Source organism: Sinohyriopsis cumingii, chromosome 15 (assembly GCF_028554795.1).
Source record: "Sinohyriopsis cumingii isolate HCF-2022 chromosome 15, ASM2855479v2, whole genome shotgun sequence".
NCBI classification, from domain to species: Eukaryota; Metazoa; Mollusca; class Bivalvia; order Unionida; family Unionidae; genus Sinohyriopsis; species Sinohyriopsis cumingii.
This window is the reverse complement of record NC_142975.1, coordinates 48,518,967-48,542,062: the sequence shown is the minus strand read 5'-3', so window position 1 is coordinate 48,542,062 and position 23,096 is coordinate 48,518,967. Positions and strand designations below refer to the sequence as shown.

At 35.7% G+C, this 23,096-nt stretch overlaps 1 protein-coding gene across 1 annotated transcript in view; it reads left to right on the top strand.

Annotated features, from left to right (window-relative positions):
- Window positions 1-21,060, top strand: part of LOC149781764 (caspase-2-like) — a 54,293-nt gene extending 33,233 nt beyond the window's left edge. The window contains exons 6-9 of the mRNA XM_089935898.1: window positions 1,354-1,576; window positions 3,662-3,820; window positions 8,892-9,001; window positions 12,593-21,060. Of these exons, the coding sequence (XP_089792024.1) occupies window positions 1,354-1,576; window positions 3,662-3,820; window positions 8,892-9,001; window positions 12,593-12,691 (591 nt within the window). The 3' untranslated portion in view covers window positions 12,692-21,060. The remainder of the gene's footprint in view (window positions 1-1,353; window positions 1,577-3,661; window positions 3,821-8,891; window positions 9,002-12,592) is intronic.
- Window positions 21,061-23,096: the final 2,036 nt, after the last annotated feature.

The following is a 23,096-nucleotide window of genomic DNA, read 5'->3' as shown; positions in this document are numbered from 1 at the left end:
TTACCAATTTTCTTGCACATGTTTCATGAAAGTACACTGCATGCTTTCCAGAAGGACATGTCACAATCTATTTTTCACTATATTTTCTTATTGCAAATGGTGTATTGATTACAGTTTCGTTTGTGATGACTGGAGGGAACACAAAGTGGGTACACCATGTAATGTTACTCTAGTTTATTACATGCAGGGAGCCTGAAATTCATTTCATTTTTCAATGTTTCTTTTATTAAAGTTCCTGAACTCTGATCCACAGCAGCACAAAAACCATGCATTGTCTGCGTGGTTTTGTTTGTAATTTATTTGTCAGCAATGTACAGTGATAAATGGTATGGTGGCACAATCCGATAATTCAGTAAAGAGGATAAGGGTTTTATGATATCATTCAAATACAAATGTACAGACAGTTAATTTTAAGCTAACCATCCAAAGCTGAAGAAATTTGGGTAACAGCAGATAAAATCATGGTTCAACTGTCTGATCCATTGGCTGCAGGATGTCCAAGAATACTATACTTTTCAAGTGAAGACATCTGAAAATTCAGAAAAAAAGTGGGGTTAAAATTAGTTTAAATACCATTTTTGACTATCAAGGTGCTAAGATATTGTGAAATATATAGTCCAAACTGTATCTTGGACAGCCAGCATTATAAGACTGTAGTTTTTAATACTAAATGCAATTTCAGTGTTTTATTACCCTGATACAATTTAGTTATTTTATATGTGTTTCAAATTTTTTCTTCTTTCATTTTGCAAGTTTTTGTCTATGTATATTTCTTTACTCTTCTCATCAAGCCATCGTTTGCTAAATAAAAAGTTTCAGCCAAAGAAATAAATAGCTAATTTACTTTTATTTTGAAACTTGGTTGATCAAATATAGGTTATCACATAGTTGGGATTGTTATGAAAACTTTCCATTCTGTATGAAAGTTGTTGTTCGTGAAATAATAGCAAAGTGTAAAAATAGATTATAAGCAAACATTTTAATTTTAATCTAGACAAGGTACCATATGTGTGTATGATTTAATAAATTCTTTGTATCAACATGACCACATAAAATTTGTGTAGGGACACCCATTCTTATAATGATACAAATGAATTTCCTTTATTATTTTTTGCATAATGTATGTGTTGTACATAGAAGAGGGGCTGGTTTACATTACTTGTTTTAACTCTGCAAAAAATACTGCTAGGGGACAGAAATTACAGATTTCAGTAACGTAGAGCTTGTTCTATACATAGTAAATTGAAAGTTCTCATGTGACTGTTATATTTTAAGAATACCAGGGACCTAATGGCACTCTTAGTAAGAATGGGCCACAAATTACCTGAATTTTTCTTTTTTTTTTTGTTTCAGGAAATTTCCCAAAATCTGTCGGAACTTGCAAAGTATCCACAACTTGCGACAGTAGACAGCCTTGTTGTTGTTATTTTATCTCATGGCAAAGAGATGGACACAGTGTATGGAGTGGATGGAAATGTTCTCACATATAACAAAATTACAGAACCATTTGATTCCAAGAACTGCCCAATGCTTCATCACAAACCCAAACTCTTTATCATCAATGCTTGTAGAGGAGGTAAATCATGCTATGTGTTTTCTTTTTTTATTGCCTATTATGAATATTTTACCCATCCGTCCATTGTTCTGTTAAATCTAGCATTTATTTTGGAGGGACATTTAGGTTATGGGGGAGGGGTATTTTAGTTATTTTGGAGGGACATTTAGGTTATGGGGGAGGGGTATTTTAGTTATTTTGGAGGGACATTTAGGTTATGGGGGAGGGGTATTTTAGTTATTTTGGAGGGACATTTAGGTTATGGGGGAGGGGTATTTTAGTTATTTTGGAGGGGCATTTTGGTTACTGTGGAGGCGTGTTAAAGTTCCTCGAACACATTTGTTCATGCACCTTGGAATCTTTGATAGCTTTATTAGGCTAGAGAGGACTTTTGCAAGACTTATTGAAATAATTGTATGCTTCTTCGCAATTGCAGAATATTCCTAGATACCTACAGACCTGCCAGCTCTTACAATTTGATCCTAAGTTGTAAGGAAAGTCACCTGAAAATACAGAATTATGGAATAAAACAAATCTTGTGGAACTATGATTATTGCGGTAAAATCCGGATACTGACTTGTCCATATTTGATTTGTATCTGAATTTCATATTAGAGTCATTGGTGTTGGTCAGGGAATCAGACGAGGCTTACAGAAGTACCTAATATGCTTTAACGGCACATATTTTATCATGCAGAATGTCCGATGATTAAACTGTTGCTTAGAGAATTTTCTAAAAATGGCATCTAACAAGTGAAACTTTTTCAAAATGGAAGGGACAATCAGGCTCTCAGAAAGTTTTAATAGTCACTACAGAAGATCAAAAAAAAATATTCAGATTCTTGGGGAAAAAACAGAACAAAGGGCAACAGTTACATGTATTGAATATCGTGTGTCAATTTGATGATGACTCGTGGCAAGAGATTGCTGTCACCATGTGAAATTGAAAAAATGCCAAGGTCTGTGCCATATTGAGATGGAGAGATAGCAAGATGCCATTGAGATCCACTGAGTTTGGAATGGCAGTTTGTGAAACTGTACTGGAGTTAATTTAGTTCTATTGGAACCTTTTAGTTAACATAATGTTTACTATTGCTGAATCTCAAATCACACTTCTGAACTTTATAAACGCATATTTTCAACTTGTTATGATATTTTGTTACACCTTACTGAAAACTTGTGTAACCTATTGAAAAAAGTTGGCTGCCTTACTGAGAAGGCCTTGTTAGGGTTGGCAGGTCTGTAACCAAAGGTCTTATTTTTCAACTATCATTTTGTACAGATAAAATGCATATTCATTATTGTTCTTAATTTAGGTGAATTAGATACATATATCATAAATTACAGATGAAAAGCAGTAATTTTCTTTCACACATTTCCTTTGTCCTCTATTTTGTATGACAAGCACACATTTCCTTTATCCTCCATCTTATATAACAAATATACAAGTTTCTTTTGTCCCCCATTATGTATAATAAACACACACATTTCCTTTGCAATTTTGTTTTCAGGACTTCACTCATTCATTGATAAGTGCTAACTGCTGACTCAAATCTGAAACCAAACTTGTAGGTGCATTACATGCATTAGGATACTGGAGCCATGGCCAACTCTACAATAAGGGGATATAGCTCCCTCCTTTCCTATTCTTTTAATGTATTTTGATCAGGAAAAGCATTTAAAGAAGAACGAATATTTTGAGCAAATATGATGATAATACAAACACTCTCTTAAGCCTTCCCTGTTGTTATATTCTTGGAAGTGCATGCACTCCTGTTCCAATGGTGACTGAGAGTTGGTGAGCTTTGGCATCATCCCTGCTATCCAAGATGGAGACCACCCTTTTCTGACTTCCATCTCAGCAAGCAGATACCATTTTAGCATTTTCTTTGCTTAACATTGGCAAACATTTTTTGTTTGTTTTTGGGATTGTTAGATTTGTGAGGTGGTGGAAATTTTCCTAAATATCAATTATGAACCTGTAAATATCATCAAAGAAACAGATTTTATTCCAGTAATTGGTTTCTCCAAATTATGAATGCATGTTACAATAAAAATGAATATAACTATTATTTTATGTACTAATTTTAGCATTATTGTGTTTCAGATGCTGAGGACATTGGTTCTTTGAGTACCTCAGTTCAACCAGACAAGGTGGATGCAGATGTCTTGAGTTTGGACCCTAGGCCAGAGGTCAGTGTCTCTAATAATGTCTCTCGATTACCCATCCTACAGGACATGATTATTGCTGCATCCACTCTTCCAGGTATTTTCACACACATATGCACACATGCATGCACAAACAGACAACACACATACCTTACCTTCCTTTTTAGGGGTTTGCCATATTTGAAATCTTTATTGAATACAGGAAAATATCTTTAAAACAAAAAAAGATTGTGACAGAGATACCAATGATGGTATGTACATGTAAAGTGTCACATAAGTAATCTAATGTACAAATGTTGAAAATCTTGAATTTTCATTATATTAAATCTTTTGTTAAAGAGATGATTTCAGTATGAATGTTGAACTTTTATATACTATTATAAAGTACAATTTTGTAATTTCTTTGTGGTTAACACTTGAATGCTTTAAGGTTGTCTACTTTTATAAATTCTTTCGGTTGTTTATTTGCCTCTCTGTTCAGTCAGAGGCTTTAGACTTGAAGGCCAGGCCCGTAATGACTGTAGCATCACACGCTGATCTGTTCTCAGCTGTTTGCTTCATTTTTTTTACCTAACCATGAAAGATAAGGAAATTTATTTGTACACAGAATCATGAAAAAGAATGAGATCTGATTTTTCTAGGTTGGAACAAAGTCCTAACTAAGTCACTTTGGACTGACAGTGGGTCTTATGATGTAATATGGGCTATTTGCTGCTGTTTTCTACCAGCCAGTCAGCAGAGTGCTGGCTGAGTTGAATCTCCAGATATCTCAAGTGCACTACTGCTATTCTGTTGACAACCCTAGGCACTGAGGCTGGACTGAATGGCATGGCTTGGAATTAAGTGCCTCTGGTCTGTTTGAAAACAATAAGTACTTTTTGTGTGGAGGAAAGATCAGGACACGGAAATATGCATCACAAAGATCAGTGGAAACTTCTCAGTCTTGTGGTGTGACATTTTTTCAAACTGATGCTGCAGTTTCCATATTGAAGTTTTCCTCAGGCAAAAATTTGATTAAAGGGGATTAGGTGGAAAATACTTATTACCAAACTCGGTTTCCCACCATTTTTGAGCACCAGAAATAACCAGGAGTAGAATGCTGGTGACTGGATGTTTAAACCATCTTTACTGCACCCTTCTAAAGAAGGATGTGACCTCTTCCTTTAATTTGATTGCATCTGACTTTCTGTCCTATGGTAAGAGGATAAGTACTTTAACACATAACCTATTTAGACTTTGCTCTTTGACATGAAGGGTACATAAATCATGTAAAGAACTGCCCCTCCACCTCTCTTTGGAGCAGCTGTCATCTTATACACCATCAGTATTATACACCATCTCAGATTCACCTGCAATTACATGGTGACTGGAGACAAAGAGAGACAGGATTATTTGTTTTTCAGCCCAGAAGCCACTATTGATCACAATCCTGTGTGTGAAGACAATCTGCTAATCAGTTTACATGGGCAGTCATATCAAGGAGATATAAAATAAAGTTTGCTCTCTCACCATTGACTTGGGTCCCCAACTGCCTGCAGACATCTATCTGGTAGGTGCCTGATTTTTGATTGTTTTTCAAACAGCGTTGGATCAGTCACTTTCTGCCAGGTGAGTGGCCAATTCAAATTGTCTTACATGGGCATAAGTTCTCATTTTCCCAACCCCCTACTTATTTGTCCTCCATTCCAGACAGAAGTACCACCGGACTCTGTCTATAAAGGACACACTTTTGTAGCAAGAGTTTGAGATGCTGATAAAGAAACGAGCAGTGGAGATTGTTTGGAATGCACAATTTCTAGAATTTTCCTCAATGTCTTTTCTGCTTAGGATGGCCAATGTCATTCAAGATGCAGACACCTATAGCAGTCCATCTTTCCAGCCATTGGAATGAATTTGCCATTAGTATCACTCTGACTCATGCATAATTTCATGTTCCTGTCCATCTGTCCTTTCCAAAATTCATGTGTTTACATACTGAGAAAATTGTTATTATTTTCATGCTTTCTCCTGGCTTGAACTTAACTCTATGGGACTTTATGACTCTGTTCTACTGTATCATATCCCAGATCTGTACGACTTCATCTTTTTCCATGGCAGTGTATGAGGACAACGTCCCTCTGAAATGATCAGTTCCATTCCAGTCAAAAGAAAGAATGATCTCAAGTCCCTTGCATATCATCTAGGTTTTCTGATCAATTGGGAAGTCTTTGTCCACCCCATCAGTTTCTCACAATCTCAACCTGGTATGTCTTTCTCACCTTTGGATGATCCAAATCCTCCTACTCAAAGAATCCATTTCCAACACATAATGGATGACAACCATGGAGTTGATGCAACCCATTGGAACAGCAGATCTTATCCTGCTAGATTACCTCTTCGAGCACACTTTGTAGAAGAATAGCTGTCTCAAGGGTATCTCTCTTCCATGTCACTCAATTACAGGATCAGTATTGTATCATTCCTGGACAAGTGACACAACCATGGTTGGCTCATGACAGGAATAACTCTTAAACAGTTTCACCCAGATGTGCCCTTGTGTAGAAACACAAAGCACCTGTGGTTGAGCAGCACATTTGTTAACAGACTTGTACACCATCACCGTCAACGAACAGTGGGGTCCGGAAGACACAGGTCTCATCCACATCAATCTCTTGGAGATGAAAGCTGTCATCAAATCGTTTAATTTTTGTAGTGACCAACTTCAGAATGAGATAGATCATCACGTCAAACAACTCAATGGTGGTGACATACTCCTCCAACAGAGTGGTAAAATTACTACAACTCTACATTCTGGTCTGGTCATTCCTGAGCACAACACAACATCAACATCCAGAGCAGACACATTTCCAGCAGACTCACTGTCTTGGCCAATTCTGTGTCAGGGAGGATTCTCTCTACATAATGATCCTCCATCCATTGGTCATTGATCAGATTTGCCAACTTTATGGCTGATGACAACCCTGTGTCTGATGGTGATCTTTTCACAGCCAAGTGGATTCACAAACTGTCCACCTCCATTTCCCCAGTACCAGATCCCAAGGCTTTGTCTCTGAGCCCTCTTTCTCTCAGGTGAGAGGGTCTGTTGGTCTTTGAATACCCCCCCCCCCACCAATCACATTTCCAAAGAATATTCAATAAATGAAGGGCTAGAGGTGCAAAATGATTCTGCCCTCAATATTGGGATAAATCCTGGATCAATGCCCTTCTCGATCTAGTGATAGAGCTATCAAGGAAGGTTCCAGCCAAGCTGAATTTTCTTATACAAACTCGGACCCACATGTTCCATCTGTGTCTGCAACATCTTCTTCACACTTGGCTCTTGAATAAAAAAACATATCAACCCTTCAGTCATGGAAAGAATTGCATGATTTAGAAGGCCATCTGCTTTAAAGTCTTGCAACGGAAGTGGCACATTTTCAGGGACTGGCGCAAAGTCAAAAACATCATCTCTTTGAGTGGCTATTATTTTCTTTGTCTGTTGGAGGAGAAAATAAAGTTGGCTCCAATTACTGTTAAGGCACGCTACATCATCATGACAGGGAGGATCTCAGTCATAACAATGAACTCTGATTTGTTGTCTAACTTCAACTTAAATAGGCCTAAAAATTCACTTTGTTTCCTAATCTTTCCTGAGTCCTGACTTGGCTGAATTTAAATAAGTTCAAGCCTTTAGCCAGGACCTTATTGAAGCTCCTTTAATGCAAAACCTTTAGCTTCAACATGCAGATTATAATAGAATCTATGTTGGGATTTGGACCAAGACAAGGAAATCCCAGTCAAGGAGTTACATTCTTTGTCTCTCAACAAGGCTCGGCTGTTGTGGCCAGTGATGTGTATTGCCTGTGTCAGGAGCTCTGTCAAATAACTCAACATATGTGTGTTTCTCAAAATGTTTTTTATGGCATTATCAAAGTTGGAGAGATCTTAATTGCTTTATGAGTTATGTATTTGGATCTTACAACATCTCCATCAGGCACAGCAGAAGACATCAAGAGTTTCTTTTTAAAAGTAGTTCCTTGCATGGACACCATAACTGAGATGACAGGTCTGAGGTAACCAGACTGAGATAGGAAGAGTAAAGTTAGAAAAACAGGTAGATTTCTTTGTCGAATGGGCGAGAAAGTGAATTACATGCCCTCTGTGTTGACCAAGAAAAGGTTGCTATCAGTGGGCAATCAGAAGTCTTCATAAATCCTCTCTCCTGTATTGATACATCTCAAGAGGGTCTCAAAGAGTACATTATATGAAGCGAACTGAGCCAGTTTGTGGAGCTCAAAGATGCTTCTTTCTCCTAGCTAAACCTGGGAAGGATAAAAACTCTCAAGCACTCTCATCATTACTGAAGTAGGTAATATATATGGCATACTCTGACATATCCCCGGTGGCCAAGTGGTTAGATCATCCGCCTCGGATGTGGAAGGTCATGGGTTCAATCCACGGCTGAGTCATACCAAAAGCTTAACAGAATGGTACTAACAGCTGCCTCGGTTGGCGCTTAGCATTAAGAAGTTAGTCTTAGGACTGGTCGGCCTGGTGTCAGGATTATGTGACTGGGTGGGACATCATGCTACATGTCTGCGGGCATGATGCCCCAGTGCTAGACATCACTATAAACTGCCACACTGCAGACATTGTAGCAATATGACTGAATTTTTTTAAAGCTACGTTAAAAATTCAAATCACACACACACACACACACACACATATCCCCAGAACAGAGTTGTCTCAGAAGATCTTGTGAGCTTTGTTTTTGACCCTTATGTCTCTGTCAAAGGTATTGTTGAAGCGTTCGGTTGGCATGCATAGTCAACCTTCTCGAGATTTTATCTTTGAGACATGACTTCACAACAACACATTCTGGACCCAGTCACAGCTAGCTACTTGTCAGAGTTAGAATATTGTTTTCATTATTGACACAGTTCCTTGCCTTTGCTGAATGGGTTGAGTTGTATCCATTTCTTTCCTTTTTTCCACCTGCCTTAGTAAAGTGGACTAGCATAAAAATGTGGAACCATATCAGATGTTTACACTCTAATTTCAGGCATTGTTAGGACTTGGAAGGAGTGGCTATATTGTTTGTTAATTTGCACAAAAATAGTTTTAAGGAAGCGTACATTATTTGTTGAAGAAAACTTATATCTTGAGCAAAGATTGATGACTTATTTCAGGTCATGTAAGCTGGAGAGATGACCATAAAGGAAGTTGGTTTATTCAAGCTATAGTGGAGGTTTTCCAGACTCTTAGCAGGACACATCATGTAACAGATCTTCTGGTTAGGGTAAGAATCATTCAGATAAATATAGACATACAAAGACATACAAAGAGGTAATACAGACAGACGGACAGACACATCATGTAACAGATCTTCTGGTTAGGGTAAGGATCATTCAGATAAATATAGACATACAAAGAAGTAATACAGACAGACAGATAGACACACATAAGGGAGATGGGAGCATTCACTCTAAATCATCCAGTGCATATAATTCTTAAAGCACAGCTAGACATATGGTACTTTTAGTACATCTTGATGTCTTCTCAACCATACTGACACTTCAAAAGACACACACACACACACGCACACACACACAGAGGAGGAACTGGATCATTCAGGTCATGGTCAAGTTATTTCAGAAATTTAGAAAAACCTTTGCTGTTTTGGGAAGATTCTTTATCTGGAAATGCATAAGGGTATGTTAGATGGGGATGTTAAAAGACTCAAACTATGCATTTTGTGATTCCAAGGGGGTGGGATTGCACATGATGCAAATAACTGACATTGTACAATTTGGCATAAATTATCTACTTATATAAGCCTAAAGAAAATGACCAGAAATTCAAGTGAATAAAATAAAATGTATGTTTTCTTTGAGGCATTTAGTGTATCACTTCTGTTCATTGGTTTGTTCTTTAGGGGAGTGGATTGTACTGTTATTATTCAGTTTTCACTTAAGATATTGTTGAATTTATACATGCAGGGTGGTGTTCTGTGGTGATGTATGTTGTATACATTACTCCAGAATGGCTGTGTCAATTTGGTGCTTGCATGTGTGAACATTATCAAACACTACCTCTTTGCTACTGATCCTCACAAACTCTGTCAATCAGGAGTTCAGAAATTTAGTTTGCTAGGTTTTTCCTCACTTCACACGTGGCTCATCCTTACCTAAATCACATCTGCCTTTTGATATTTTGCCTTCAAAAAATGAATTTCACTTCCACAATTATTCAGCTGTTTTATTTTTTGGAGTAAAATCCTACCTTAAAAAAAACATTCCAGCTAAATACAAGCTGATAATAATTAATAAAGATTGCTTAACAATTCTTATTTAAGGTGTTCATTAGATTTATTTGACTTAAATGAATTGGGTTGTCCCCCTTATTGTTCTTTACCTAAGCAACTTAGCCTCATGTACTCTCCCAAACGTGTGCTCCAAGGACTCTTAAAACAAAACCACCTTAGCCATGGTGTCAATATGTAATCAGTGAAATTGTCCAGGATCTTGAGAATTAAGGACACAGTATGCGTCCTTCAGTCCTGTTTTAAATGTCTTGAGGTGCTTTAACTCAACTGGTCATGAAACAGAAAAGTTTATGGGATGGTCTTTTGTCCACCATCTGTTGTGTGACATCCTACAAGTATGTTATTGTTAATCCTAAACTACCTGGAGGATTGCAGTGAAATTTTATACATACATACCATACTCTAGTTGGTCTGAGACGAAAATAGTGCTGCGCACATATCCAATTTTTCCACCATGGTAGCCGTATTGAAAATGCTATTGCTACTCCTCCTCAATCGATGGTCTTATTAAAATGGACTTCTTATGCTGTCATGTTAGTCCCAAATGAAAATGATTCTGGTGTGGAGTCCAATATGGCTGCCACGGTGGCCATCTTGAAAATCTTGTTATCATTACTCCTCCTACGTGGTTTTTTAGGTTATAACAAATGGAGTTTTCACTAAAAGACTTCTTATGATGTCTAGTTGGTTCTAAATAAAAATGGTGGGTGCAGATAGGAAGTCCAATATGACCATCTTGAAAATCTTTCTTTAGCAAGTCCTCCTGAACAGAAAGTTATTTATTGACATGAAGTTTTCACCAAAATACTTCGTATGATGTGCTGTTAGACTTAAATGAACATGTTGCTGGTGACATCCAATATGGCCGTGACAGTATTGAAAATCTTGTACTGACACTCCTGAATTGATGGTCACATGAACATGAGGTTTTACTACAAGACTTTTTATGATGTCTGCTTCAGCCTGAAGTCCATTATGGCCTCCTCATCAGCCATCTTGAAAATCTTTGTTATTGCTTCTCCTCCTGAATGGCAAGTCACATCTTGAAGATGTTGTTTTCTCTATTCCTTTCCAAATGGATGGTTATATCAGTGTGGAGTTTTCACCAACAGACATTTTATGATACTTAGATAGTCTTAAATGAAAATGGTTCAGTCCTACCTCCAATATGGCTGCCATGACAACTGTCTTCAGAATCTTGATTTTACTGTTTCATCTGAATGGATGATCATTATGATGTGGGATTTTCACCAAAAGACTTAAAATGATGTCTCCTTTGTCCTAAATGAAAGTGGTGTGAAGATGACACCCAATATGTGTACCACAGCAGCTAATTTGAAAATCTTGTTATTGCAAAAGAATTTTACAGAGATGAATTCAACACTTGACAGTTGAAAGAAAGAAATGTTCTCATCTTGAATTCCTGGAAATTCTTTTTGCCTTATAGAACACCAGTCCCTTCTTGGAACTCTTGTTTTAATTTTTTAATTATTTTTAATTTTGTTTTTGCCAATCAAGCTGTGTTGAATTGTTTTCACTTAGCATCAGTTCAGTTAATGCTTTAAAAACTCAAAGATCAAATTGTATCTGATTACTGTTTTTAGAAAAGTGATTATCTGAAGCAGAAGATAGTTTTCAATAACAGTATTTTAAATTTCCTAAACAGCATATGGTTTCACGATATTTAATCTTTATGGCATAAGATGTATGTGGCTCCCATTTAACATCATGTTTCCATTTACTAGCATCTCAAACTTATGTAGAAATCATTAGCCACACTGTGGTCTAACACTTAGTACAAAGAAATTTAATTGAATAATGCCACGTTTTTAAAATTATGCAATATAAAGAATGTTCACATGAAAGTTTTGAAACTCTTGGAATATTACAATATGCTACAGCTTGTGGCTCATTACTTAACTTTGTGTATGATTCTTGCAACCTCAGTCTTTACTGTTTTGTTATTTTCGGCTAATGTAATTTTTTTATTAAAGGAACATTGTGCAAGATCATCTTTGTCTTTGTCTGTCTTGTATTGTTAATTTGTATCATAAATTTGAACTTTAATAAAATCCTTTCTCTCAGTCTGGGATGTGCTTCATAATATCCAAGATTCATTACATCTGATTTTCTTTACAAATTCTCACTTTTTATGTGCATGTGAATTTGTCTCCTTTTGGTGTAAAAGGTCTTTATTTCTTGTCTCCTGAAATCACAGTATACTTTACCATGGCTGTCTTTCATTTGAAAATGATTTTAAGACAATCTTAATGTAAACATTAATTGTTATTATTAATTTTTGAATCGGTAATAACTTTAAAAAAATTAAAGATGTCTCGGTGCCTTTGAGTGATTGATAAGATTTCTTCCTAAGAATGAAATAGTGAATTAGCCATGGATGGCCACCTCACAATGAAACAACCTGATCAGCCCATGATAATTAGCATGTCTTGCAGTCATTTTAGTTTTTTATAGTACTTTCAGATGTTTTTTGAATTATTTTCATCTTAAACTTCTTTTGCTAAAGTTTTGCATTATATTTTGCATGATTTTTTTTTACCACAGGTAAATAGAAAAGTTACTCAGAATCTTCATCAGGACAGAGTGCAGCTCCCAGAGCCTAGAGTCTTGCTTGTAAAAGACTGGTTCCTGAACCCAATATAAAGTGCCAAACCCCAGTGTTCCAGCTTGTAGATTTCTGTAGATGGGTTAGTCATGGGACATCTCTTACTGTAAAAGCACACCATTTTATGAATAATGCATTTTTGCAACAGAGATGCATTTTTGGGTGGCTACTGCCGACATTTCTTGAGAATATTCCATTTCAATGTACTCCTTGGAGTGAGAAATACCACTTTTGTTTTTAGCAGTTTCATCCTTCAGAGCATATGGCATGTGATCTGTTACTAAAAACATCTTGTGTTTCTGAGTTTCAAATGATAAGTCACATTCATTATTTAGCTCTCATCTTTTTTTACACTGAAATGCTAAGTAGAATATGTAAAAAGATGCAACTTAACTCTGAATTTTAATTTTTATAGAAAGGAATGGAGTGGTTATCTCCCTTTATATAATTTAACAGTTGTTTACTGCAGTTCTAGTTCTTATCAGTAATACAATCAATACTTTTCACTTAAACATTTTTTGTTTCTGAGTTTCAAATGATATGTCACATTCAGTATTTAGCTCTCATCCTTTTTTACACTGAAATGCTAAGCAGAATATGTAAAAGGATGCAACTTAACTCCAAATTCTAATTTTCTATGGAAAGGAATAGAGTGGTTACCTCCCTTTGTATAATTTAGCCGTTGTTTACTGCAGTCCTTCTAGTTCTTATCAGTAATACAGTGAATAATTTTCACTTTAAAAAATTGCGCTTTCAGAATATTTTAATGAGCTGAGCAATAAAAGTAGCACACCACTTTATCTAGCATAAACTGCCATCTAAACCAATTTATTGGATATAACATGTATTTTATGACAGTTTTTGTAAATTACCATAACTGGATCATAAGCTGTTGATTGCTAACACATTTATCATCATGCTTTTTATTTTATTGTACTTTTGATAAGCATCTTAACATGCACCTTAAATCTTAAATGAAGATTATGATTGACATTAAATGCTTCCCAAACTAGTGAATATCTGAGCAATAGATGAAAAGTTGTGGGAAGTGATTTTGTATATAGAAACAATTATTTCCCTTTGTGGTGAGAGGAATGTTCAGAATTATCCACTGTTCATCCCATGTTGATGGTTCCAAACCTTTGTCTCACAAAAGGGTAATATTTGTTTATTTTGTAAAATACATGTAATATAGTACTAATTATGAAATGATTCAAGTTATTTGTGGCATATGCAAGTAAAGGCAGTAATGTTCTTTAATATATTTCCTCATATTATTCTTCTGTTCCACACACACATATATCCCTCCCCTAATGTACACCCACTGTAAAACAATGTATACAGCATAGATTCACTATTATTTAAGACAGTGTTTTTCATGCATGCATTTGCCAAACAATGTTGATTGTTGCTTTTTATGCATTGAATGCTACCAACAGCTAAAGAAATGCAGTAGGAATTTAAAATTTCATCTACCAATTATGTTCAGAGTGGTTTCCATAGCAACCAAATTGGGAAATCTACTTTTTACTTATTAATAGAATGGCTTAGTCAGTTGTGATCAGAATTGATTGGAATATCCCTTAGGCCATATTCCATTAAAATTTAATATTTTTTTTTTTGGTGGGGGTATATCAATTACCAACATTGTAGCTCCCTTAGTAACCAGTCTGGAAATCTGTTTTGAACTTCTTGGAGTGGCTGAACCAGTTTTGATCAAACATGCTAGGAATGTTTCCTTGACATGTTTTATCAAAACTGTATCAAGGGTTGCATTTTTAAACAATGGTGTGGTTTCCCTTGCAACCACATGGAAAACCTATTTACTGCTTCTCCATAGTGGCTTAGCCAATTTTGATCAAACTTGATAGGACTGTTTAACACATCCAGTCATATTTTTATCATGGGTGGCTCCCCAGTCAATGGTGTTACTTTTGTAGTGACCAGTTGGAAAATCTGTTTTCTTAATATTTTAGAATGGCTAAACCAGTATTGATTGTACAAAGTTGGATAGTACATGCTCTGTGAAAATTTTATTTGGTTGGTACCCTTTGCAATGGCATGGCTTACTTTGTAATTGATTGGAAAATATTTTGATTTCATGGCAGTCATTTTTTTGTATCAAACTTGTTATGAGTGGTCTTATTGTATACTTCATACAAATGTGCTATGGGTGACTTCCCTAGCAACAGTGTGTCTTCCATAGCATCCAGTTTTCAACTTCTTTACCTAAATAACTGAGCCAGTTTTTATCAATTGTTTGGACTGTTTTGTTGAATGTTTATCAAAATTTTATCCGATGTGGTTGCTTTAGCATTGTTGTGGCTTCCATAGCAACCAGGTGGAAAACCTACCAATGATACTTATCACTTTTCAGCTGTGGGTATTGTTACTAATATTGTTAAAAAGTACCTAATACCATATCAGACCAAATGTATAGGTAGAGACCTAAACATCTTAGATGTCAAGGCTATTTAGATGAGCTTGGCAGTGGTCCTAATCTAATTATAATCAATCTTCACTTTCCTATGTGAAGATCTGACAGCGATCACTTAAGGATCATGTTCTGATGACCTATGTTATACCATAATCACAAACTTGATCAGCCAATCAGATGAAGTTGTGTATCTTCATATTTGGGAGACTGAGCAGTATGGCTGAAAATCATCATTGTGTGCCAAATGATTTTATTCACTTTCATATTTCTGAAAGCTGTATTTCCACTGGCTAATTCAAAGGTAATGAGAAACATGACCCCTTAGCAGTCGCTGTCAGATCTTCATATTGGATAGTCAGGATTGATTTAATTTAGATTGGCAGTTGTCCATGCTAACAATGCAGAACACTGTCCTTAATAATTACAATCCACTTTATGGATCACTTGTCTGAGGCAAGCAAACTACTTATTATCATGTGAGAGATGAAAAATGAATTTTTCCCCATGAAATAAAAAAGTTAATGCAGATTTTTTAAATTAGAATATTAGTTTTACAGTGTTATTATATATTTTTAATTTTGTGTCTTTTTAATATTGGTTTTTATTACAGACTTTTAAAGTCAATACAATTTAGGGATGTCAGATCTATCTACTGTAGTATCATTTATTTTTGCTGGGCTCAATTTTCGTGGTTTTGTACAGAAAAGGCATTTTCTTGGGTACTTAAATTCGTGGTTTTGCCTGTCAAAGTTTGCATATTAGTAGGTATTTAATTTCATGGTTTAACCTCCGCAAATACCTGAAGTAAAGAATACAAAAGAATAAAACTATGCCGACACAAACAATGGTCACTCCAATGTTTAAATCAATACTATCACCTGTATGAGCACAAATCAAAGACCTGGCAAGTTCAATACTTACACCGTGTTTTCGACCAAGTGAATAACATGAATTGAAGCTGATGCAGCCAACAACACTAAAACAATACTTCTGTCTATATTAGCACAAATAAAACACCTGTCAAGATTAATCACTTTTGCCATGCTTTCATTTGACTGCTCAGCATCAAAGGAAGCCGAGGCAGCCAACAACACTAGGTCAATTGGTTATTAAAGTACATGTGAATGATCTCTTACTTAAACCACTGTCCATCAAGTTGCACCATCAGTAGTTTCTGACAATCATGGCGTTAACACATTAAGAGTAGTAAAATTCAACTTAGACTCCCCCACGCTGAATGAATAATTGCAGCTCACACAACAATGAGTGAAAGATTGGACCTAATTATCAGTGGTTTTGAGAAAGCTGGACTTGTTTAATTCAGCAATTTGGGGATTATTTACCTGAGAAGCATTTGTGAGTAACATGAGGCTTGATTGACACGATGTTGATAAAGTGGCTTTGTCCAAAAATCTGTGAAGTGTGAGCTTTAATACTCTTCTGTAATTAGTGTATATATGTAGTGTTTCATTAATAATAGTATTTCAAGAAATAGTTATAGTATTTTACAGGATTGTTGTTCTTTTGGATTAAAAATGAATGGATAAAATGAAATGAAATGGTTTATAATTCTTGTTTCAAAAGGTTAAAATAAAAAATAAAACATACACATGTAAAAACTAATATTTAATTACCAGATTACAGTATTGACCTTGATTTATCAAACACTTGTATCTGTGTTAATCTCTAGGAATGAAACACTGTAAGAAAACGGGGGGGTGGGGGTTCATCCTATGTAGCTAATTTTTCATTGGGGATTTAAATTCGTGGCTCGGGGGAAACAACGAAAACCATGCAAATTGGTACCCCACGAAAATTGATGATACTACAGTATTAAATTTGCCGCATAATGTGTTGTCATATTGTATTTAAAGAAGGATTCTAATATATTGGGTAAATTTTTGTAATGCTGTTATCAAGGATAAGTTATTGATTTTTCTGGGGTAAAATAATCACCAAGTTTTTTAATCCATTTGATACACATGGATGAACAAGCTGCATGTAAATGGAGTTGATAGTTGCCTGGCAGACAAGTTGAATATTTTAAGTCTTTGTCAGTTGTATTATACACAGTCATTATCATTATTTATTGCAAAAGAGATACTTCCAGAGTGCTCAAGTGTGCTAATCTTGCAGACATTTTGTGAATTAACAAATTAGGAAAGTAGAGATGTGCAAGAACTCCTGCAAATTAGTTAAAAAAGTCATTTATATAAAAATGTATTCTGTGCAGTATACATTTTTTATTTAACTGTTAACCCTTAAATTTCATGTCCTGACAATTCATGCCTCCGGTAGAAGTCTTGTAGCACTTGGTCTGATATATGTTGTTTTTCAGGCAGCGTGTGTTTACACATCAGGTACCTTGGCTTGACATGAATGGGTGTAAAACTAAAATTTGATTGGTGCATAGGGCCCAGAAACAAGCATTGTCAAAGCTTTAACTTTACATTCATAAAAGTACATTTTACAAATGCTTGTTTAAAATATGGGTTATCCAGAAAACCCAAAATGATTGACTGCAGATATCTGAATAGGGTTCATCTTCAGTTGATGATTTTGTTTGGCAAATATTGGCTGATGATGACAGTGATTTTGAAACTGTTAAGTATAATAAATTAATGGAGCTGGGAAGTGTTACTGAAAATACCAGTAATTTATTTTGTGCCAGAAAATGATGGCATACCAGTTGTCTCCATATTTAGTGGTATTTCTTAACTGAATGCAGAAATGGAGATTACCAGTCCTAAGTAAAGTACAGACAGTTTAAAAGTAGAGAGCAATTTTCATCTCTCTCATTTCTTTTCATTCAGCAACAAGGATAGTGTTCTACAAAACTAAATAAATAGGAATTAAACAAATCCAAATGTAAGGATATATATTTGGTCAAATTACCTGTCTAAGCAAGCAGACTGTGGTATTGATGAACCTATAAATCCAATACAATATTATGGAACAGATAATTGGGAATATTAGTCTGCAAAGTACTGGTTTAAGAATGTGAAACTTGGGCAGAATTTATGTTTGGAGCAGAGATTTCCAAGGGACCCTATCTATAAGCTGTGGAATATTGTACTCTGAACTATGGAATACTGTACATAACAACCATAAAGAGCAGTTTCCCTACTCATTCAAGCTGGCTAAGCTAGCTCTGCATACAACCCTTCAAACAGCAGGCTGTGAAAGGGTGTTCTCAGCACTGCACAACATCTGTACGCATGTAAAGAACAGAATAACATCAGAAACCATCACCAGATTAATGCATATATATCTCAAGGGGATATCAGTTGAAGATTTTTGACTTCAATAGAGCCCTAAAAGGGGAGCAGGAAGAAAGAAAGACCGATGTTTAATTGTTACAATTGAACTATGGCCGATTTTCCTAACCCTTTTTTTCCCACTGCCCACTTATTGTGGTAACTTGGTTGGAAATCCCCTCCAATTAGATAAAATCCTTGCAACATCTTTCCTGTAATCTTTTGATAATATAAAATTTCACTTTTATCTGGTACATATGTTTCTACTAGAAATGAAAACTTTATATCAGTTTAATGGAATATGAAATAATTGCAAAGTTTGAAGTTATTTAGCAATTTGATTGTTACATATATTCAGTATCCGAGCATTCTCATTCGTAATTTAAAAAAAAATAATCATTTCACCTGTTTTAGGAGGAGTGTTTTGTTTACATACTTTATCTCTTGCGGCTTTATCTTGTATCCTTGGGTGCTTATTCATTAAAGGTCAAATAATCCTTTCAGTTTAGTTTGCCGTCTTTTTGAAGCAGAAGTATGTCAACACACACCCCAAGGGAGGCACTGAGGTTGCTTTTGTCCTTTCTGTCCATCGCTCTACTTAATAATCAAGATATCTGTAAAAACTTGGAGCCTAAAATTAGACATAATTGAACAGTTAAAGACTTTAAGTGGATCCCAAGATTTGATTACTTTCTGCAGACGTAGACCTTATTTTCCAAACGTGTTTACAAATTTTAAAAAGTTTTTAACAAAAGTCTTGTAAGCATAATCAAGCAAACATCATATGAAGTAGAAAAATGAAATTTGATTGGCTTTTTTGTAATGATGCATTACTGACTGAGGCCATTTAAGGAATCTTTCCATTTTTAGCACTGCTGGTCAAAGATCGGAAGAGCTTATGAGATGGTGTGTTGTCAGTTGTCTGTGGTCCATCTGTCCATTAGAACAAGTTTGTTATTTCTGCTTCTCGTAAACTATTTATAGGATTGCAATTATAACTTTACACCCACACACATTCATGCCATTGTCTAGCTGGTCTTAAATAAAAATGGTGCCACTCGGACATCCAATATAGCTGCCACAGTGGCCATCTTGAAAATCTTGTTATTGCTACTCATTCTTAATGGATGGTCATATCAACATGGTGTTGTCACTAAAAAAAACTTCTTAATTGGTCCTAAATGAAAATAGTGATGATTTGATTTCCAATATGGCCACCACAGTAGCCATGTTTAAAATCCTGTTATAACTACCACTTCTGAACAATATTTACTGTTGTCATAGGGTTTTCAACAGAAAACATCTTATGATGTCTAGTTGGTCCTAAATGAAAATGATGCAAATCTGGTATCAAATATGCCCACCACAGAGGTTATCTTGAAAATTTTGTTATTGCTAATATTTCTGAATGAAAAGTTATATTGCCTTGGGGATTTCACAAGAAGACTTCTTCTTAAAATGTTGATCCAGAATGAAAATTATGTTGCTCTGATGTCCAATATAGCCACCAGAGTAGTCACTTTCAAAATATTGTTATCACTACTACTGAATGGATGGTTGTATCATCATGGTCATTTCTCTAAACCTCTTATGATGTCTGGTAGGTTGTAAATGAAAATAGCGCTGATCTGACTGCAATCCTGAAAATCTTATTATTAATACTCCTGTGTGACTTTCACCATAAGACTTCTTATGATGTCTGTTTGGTTCTAGATTGAAATGGTGTCAGTCTGATGTAGAATATGGCCACCATTGAATCCATCTTGAAAATCTTATTTTTTTTTGCATCATATCGACATGGGGTTTCCACCCAAAATCTTCTTACAATGCATTATTGGTATTAAATGAAGATGTGCTCAGTTTGCTTCCAGTATATTGACCACAGCAGCTAATTTGAAAATCTTGTTATAACTCAAGAATATATGAGATGGTTTCAACCCCCTGCAGTTAAATGGAAGAAATGGTCTTATCTTGAACAGCTGGAAACTTTTTACAGCAATTAAATGCATCAGTCTCTTTGAAGGACTCGTGTTTACACATTTTTGAACCTTTTGGATTTTTGTTAGTTCAAAAAGCCTTGTTTACACTTGATATGTAAACAATATATTTCAAGGACTGTTGAGCCATACTAGAGCAAGTTAAATGTTTGGGTTCTTTTTGTGGATCTCAGACTAGGTTTTATTGAATATTCTTTATTGTTAAACCATTTTCAGGTTTAAACTCGATGTTCATCCATACAGCAGCCTTTTTATCTTTGACACATTATTTTTACTTTTTGAACTAAGAGATTTTTGACAAATAAATGTGACATTGAGCAATAACTACTTGCCATAGACAATGAAATTTAGTGTGCCTGTTTGTATTTCATGTGTTCCTGTTTTATTACATGTGTGCCTGTTTGTATTACATCTGTGCCTGTTTGTATTACATATATGCCTGTTTGTGTTACATATGTGCCTGTTTGTATTACATCTGTGCCTTTTTGTATTACATGTATGCCTGTTTGTTACATGTGTGCCTGTTTGTATTACATGTGTGCCTGTTTGTATCACATGTGTGCCTGTTTGTATTACATTTGTGCCTGTTTGTATTACATGTGAGTCTGTTTGTATTACATCTGTGCCTGTTTGTATTACATGTGAGCCTGTTTGTATTACATGTGTGCTTTCGTATTATATTTCAAAGTCAATACAGAATAGAATTTATTCCACAATTTTTCTTCAGAGTGTTGGACATGTTTTTTGGTGTGCATTAAGATACACATGTTACAAGTCATTGTATAGTTTTATGTAGTGTATTCTTGAAAGTGACTGTGAAGGACTCACAATACTATTTAAAAATTCAGTAACATTAAATTTCGTTGTTGTTGTTGTGGGGTTTAATGCCATTTTTCAGCACACGATAGGCTATGCATGGCGGCCAGTATTAATGGTGGAGGAAGAACCCAGGAAAACCCCGAGAAGAACCACCAACCCATGAGAAGCTACTGGCAAGCTTTCTCACCTACCCACATTGGACAAATCCTAGACTCCGTAATGGAGAGCGCTTTAGACCACTCGGGGCCGCATTAAATTTCATAATGCTCATGATCAAACCTATATATGAGTCATTGCATTCAAACATATCCTTTCAGTTCCACACCAAAGAGTCAGATGCTGATATCAGTAATTAGGTCTTTTAAAGGACAGAAATTCGATAAATAATATCTCTATAAGTTTTAGTTACCACTAGGATAACCTCTCGGATGATTCCTTTTACTAAAATCTAACTTTCATTGTCAACCAATCCTGGCCAGCCAAACCCATATAGACTCCAATTTATCATCACCCATTGCCAGACTGGTTCCCATTTTTCCATACCATTAGTACCATGAGCCCTGATTGCCCACACAGTGGGATAGACAAAGCAAAGCAAATAAGAAGTATTTGAAAGGAAGGTAAGGACATCCAAGAATCCTGTGAATGGGAAATAGGCCCATACAAGAAAAAAAAGAAGATATATAATGTTAGTAAGCTGGAATATCATATTCCAGGTCAAGCTAATGTTTTATTGAAATGCACTGCAAATCCTGTGCTAGAGTCGAAATGCAGCTGAATTTTGAAGGTCAGTGTGTTGTTGTTGTTGTAGGGTTTAACGCCATTTTTCAGCACACGATTGGCTATACATGGTGGCCAGTATTAATGGTGGAGGATGAACCCGGGAAAACCCCTGAAAGAACCACCGACCCACGAGAAGCTACTGGCAAGCTTTCTCACATACCCACATTGACCGAATCCAAGACTCGAACCCACACAGACAGAGGTGAAAAGGTCAGTGTGTAAAGAACCCTTCAACATTTCAGTCTCTGTTGCTGCGAACTAGAGGCGGTGGAGCACCCTCATTAGCCTCAGGCAGCCAAGAAGGTAAGTCGGCCCATGCAAGAAGAATAAGTACATGGATGTGACGTCACCCTCTTAGTAAGACGGATAGTTAATTGGGTTTGACTGGCGTTGTCAAAAGGATGACCTCCCTCGATATTATAGCCCAGCGGGAGTGAAAGAAGAATGGAATTTCAACAGAGAACTGAGCGAGAATACTGGGAAGAAATAAACAATACAAGCCCCCTTTGGACAAGAAAATATTTAATCAGAGCAAATTAATACCGGCAATTCCAATTCAAGTTACATTATTTAAGTAGAATTTAACAGGTGTGTCTAATTATGCTACTACTTGTTCGATTACTACTGCATAAAATTCAAAAGAAATGTAACTCGCAGCATTCCTTAACTACAAGATTATCCAAACATTACAAAATCAGATATAATTAGGTAATTATCGTTAACTCACGATGGTCTGTAACGTCCTAACAACAAATAAAGTTCTTTCATATAACCATATGAAATCCTACACATAATGAACTTTGGATCGCATGCAATCAATTCTACCAATGAACTAATAACTGTGTAATTAAAAAGGTAAATTGCATAACAATTCAATCATCAACACTTTCCATGAAATTTAATAAAATAAATTGCATAACATCTCCAGCATCAACACATATCCATGAATTGAATAAACGATATATAATATGGAAGCCTAGTCATAGTAAACACTAATCTTTTTATGCTTTCCATGGAGTAAATTAAATTTCCTCTTCTAGGAAATTTCCAGACTAAAGAATTTCGACTAGGGTTGTCACTTTAAAGTCAGATTGCTCTTAAGTGTACACCCTAATTTATTCTACCCAATCGTAGGTGGTGGTCCCTATAC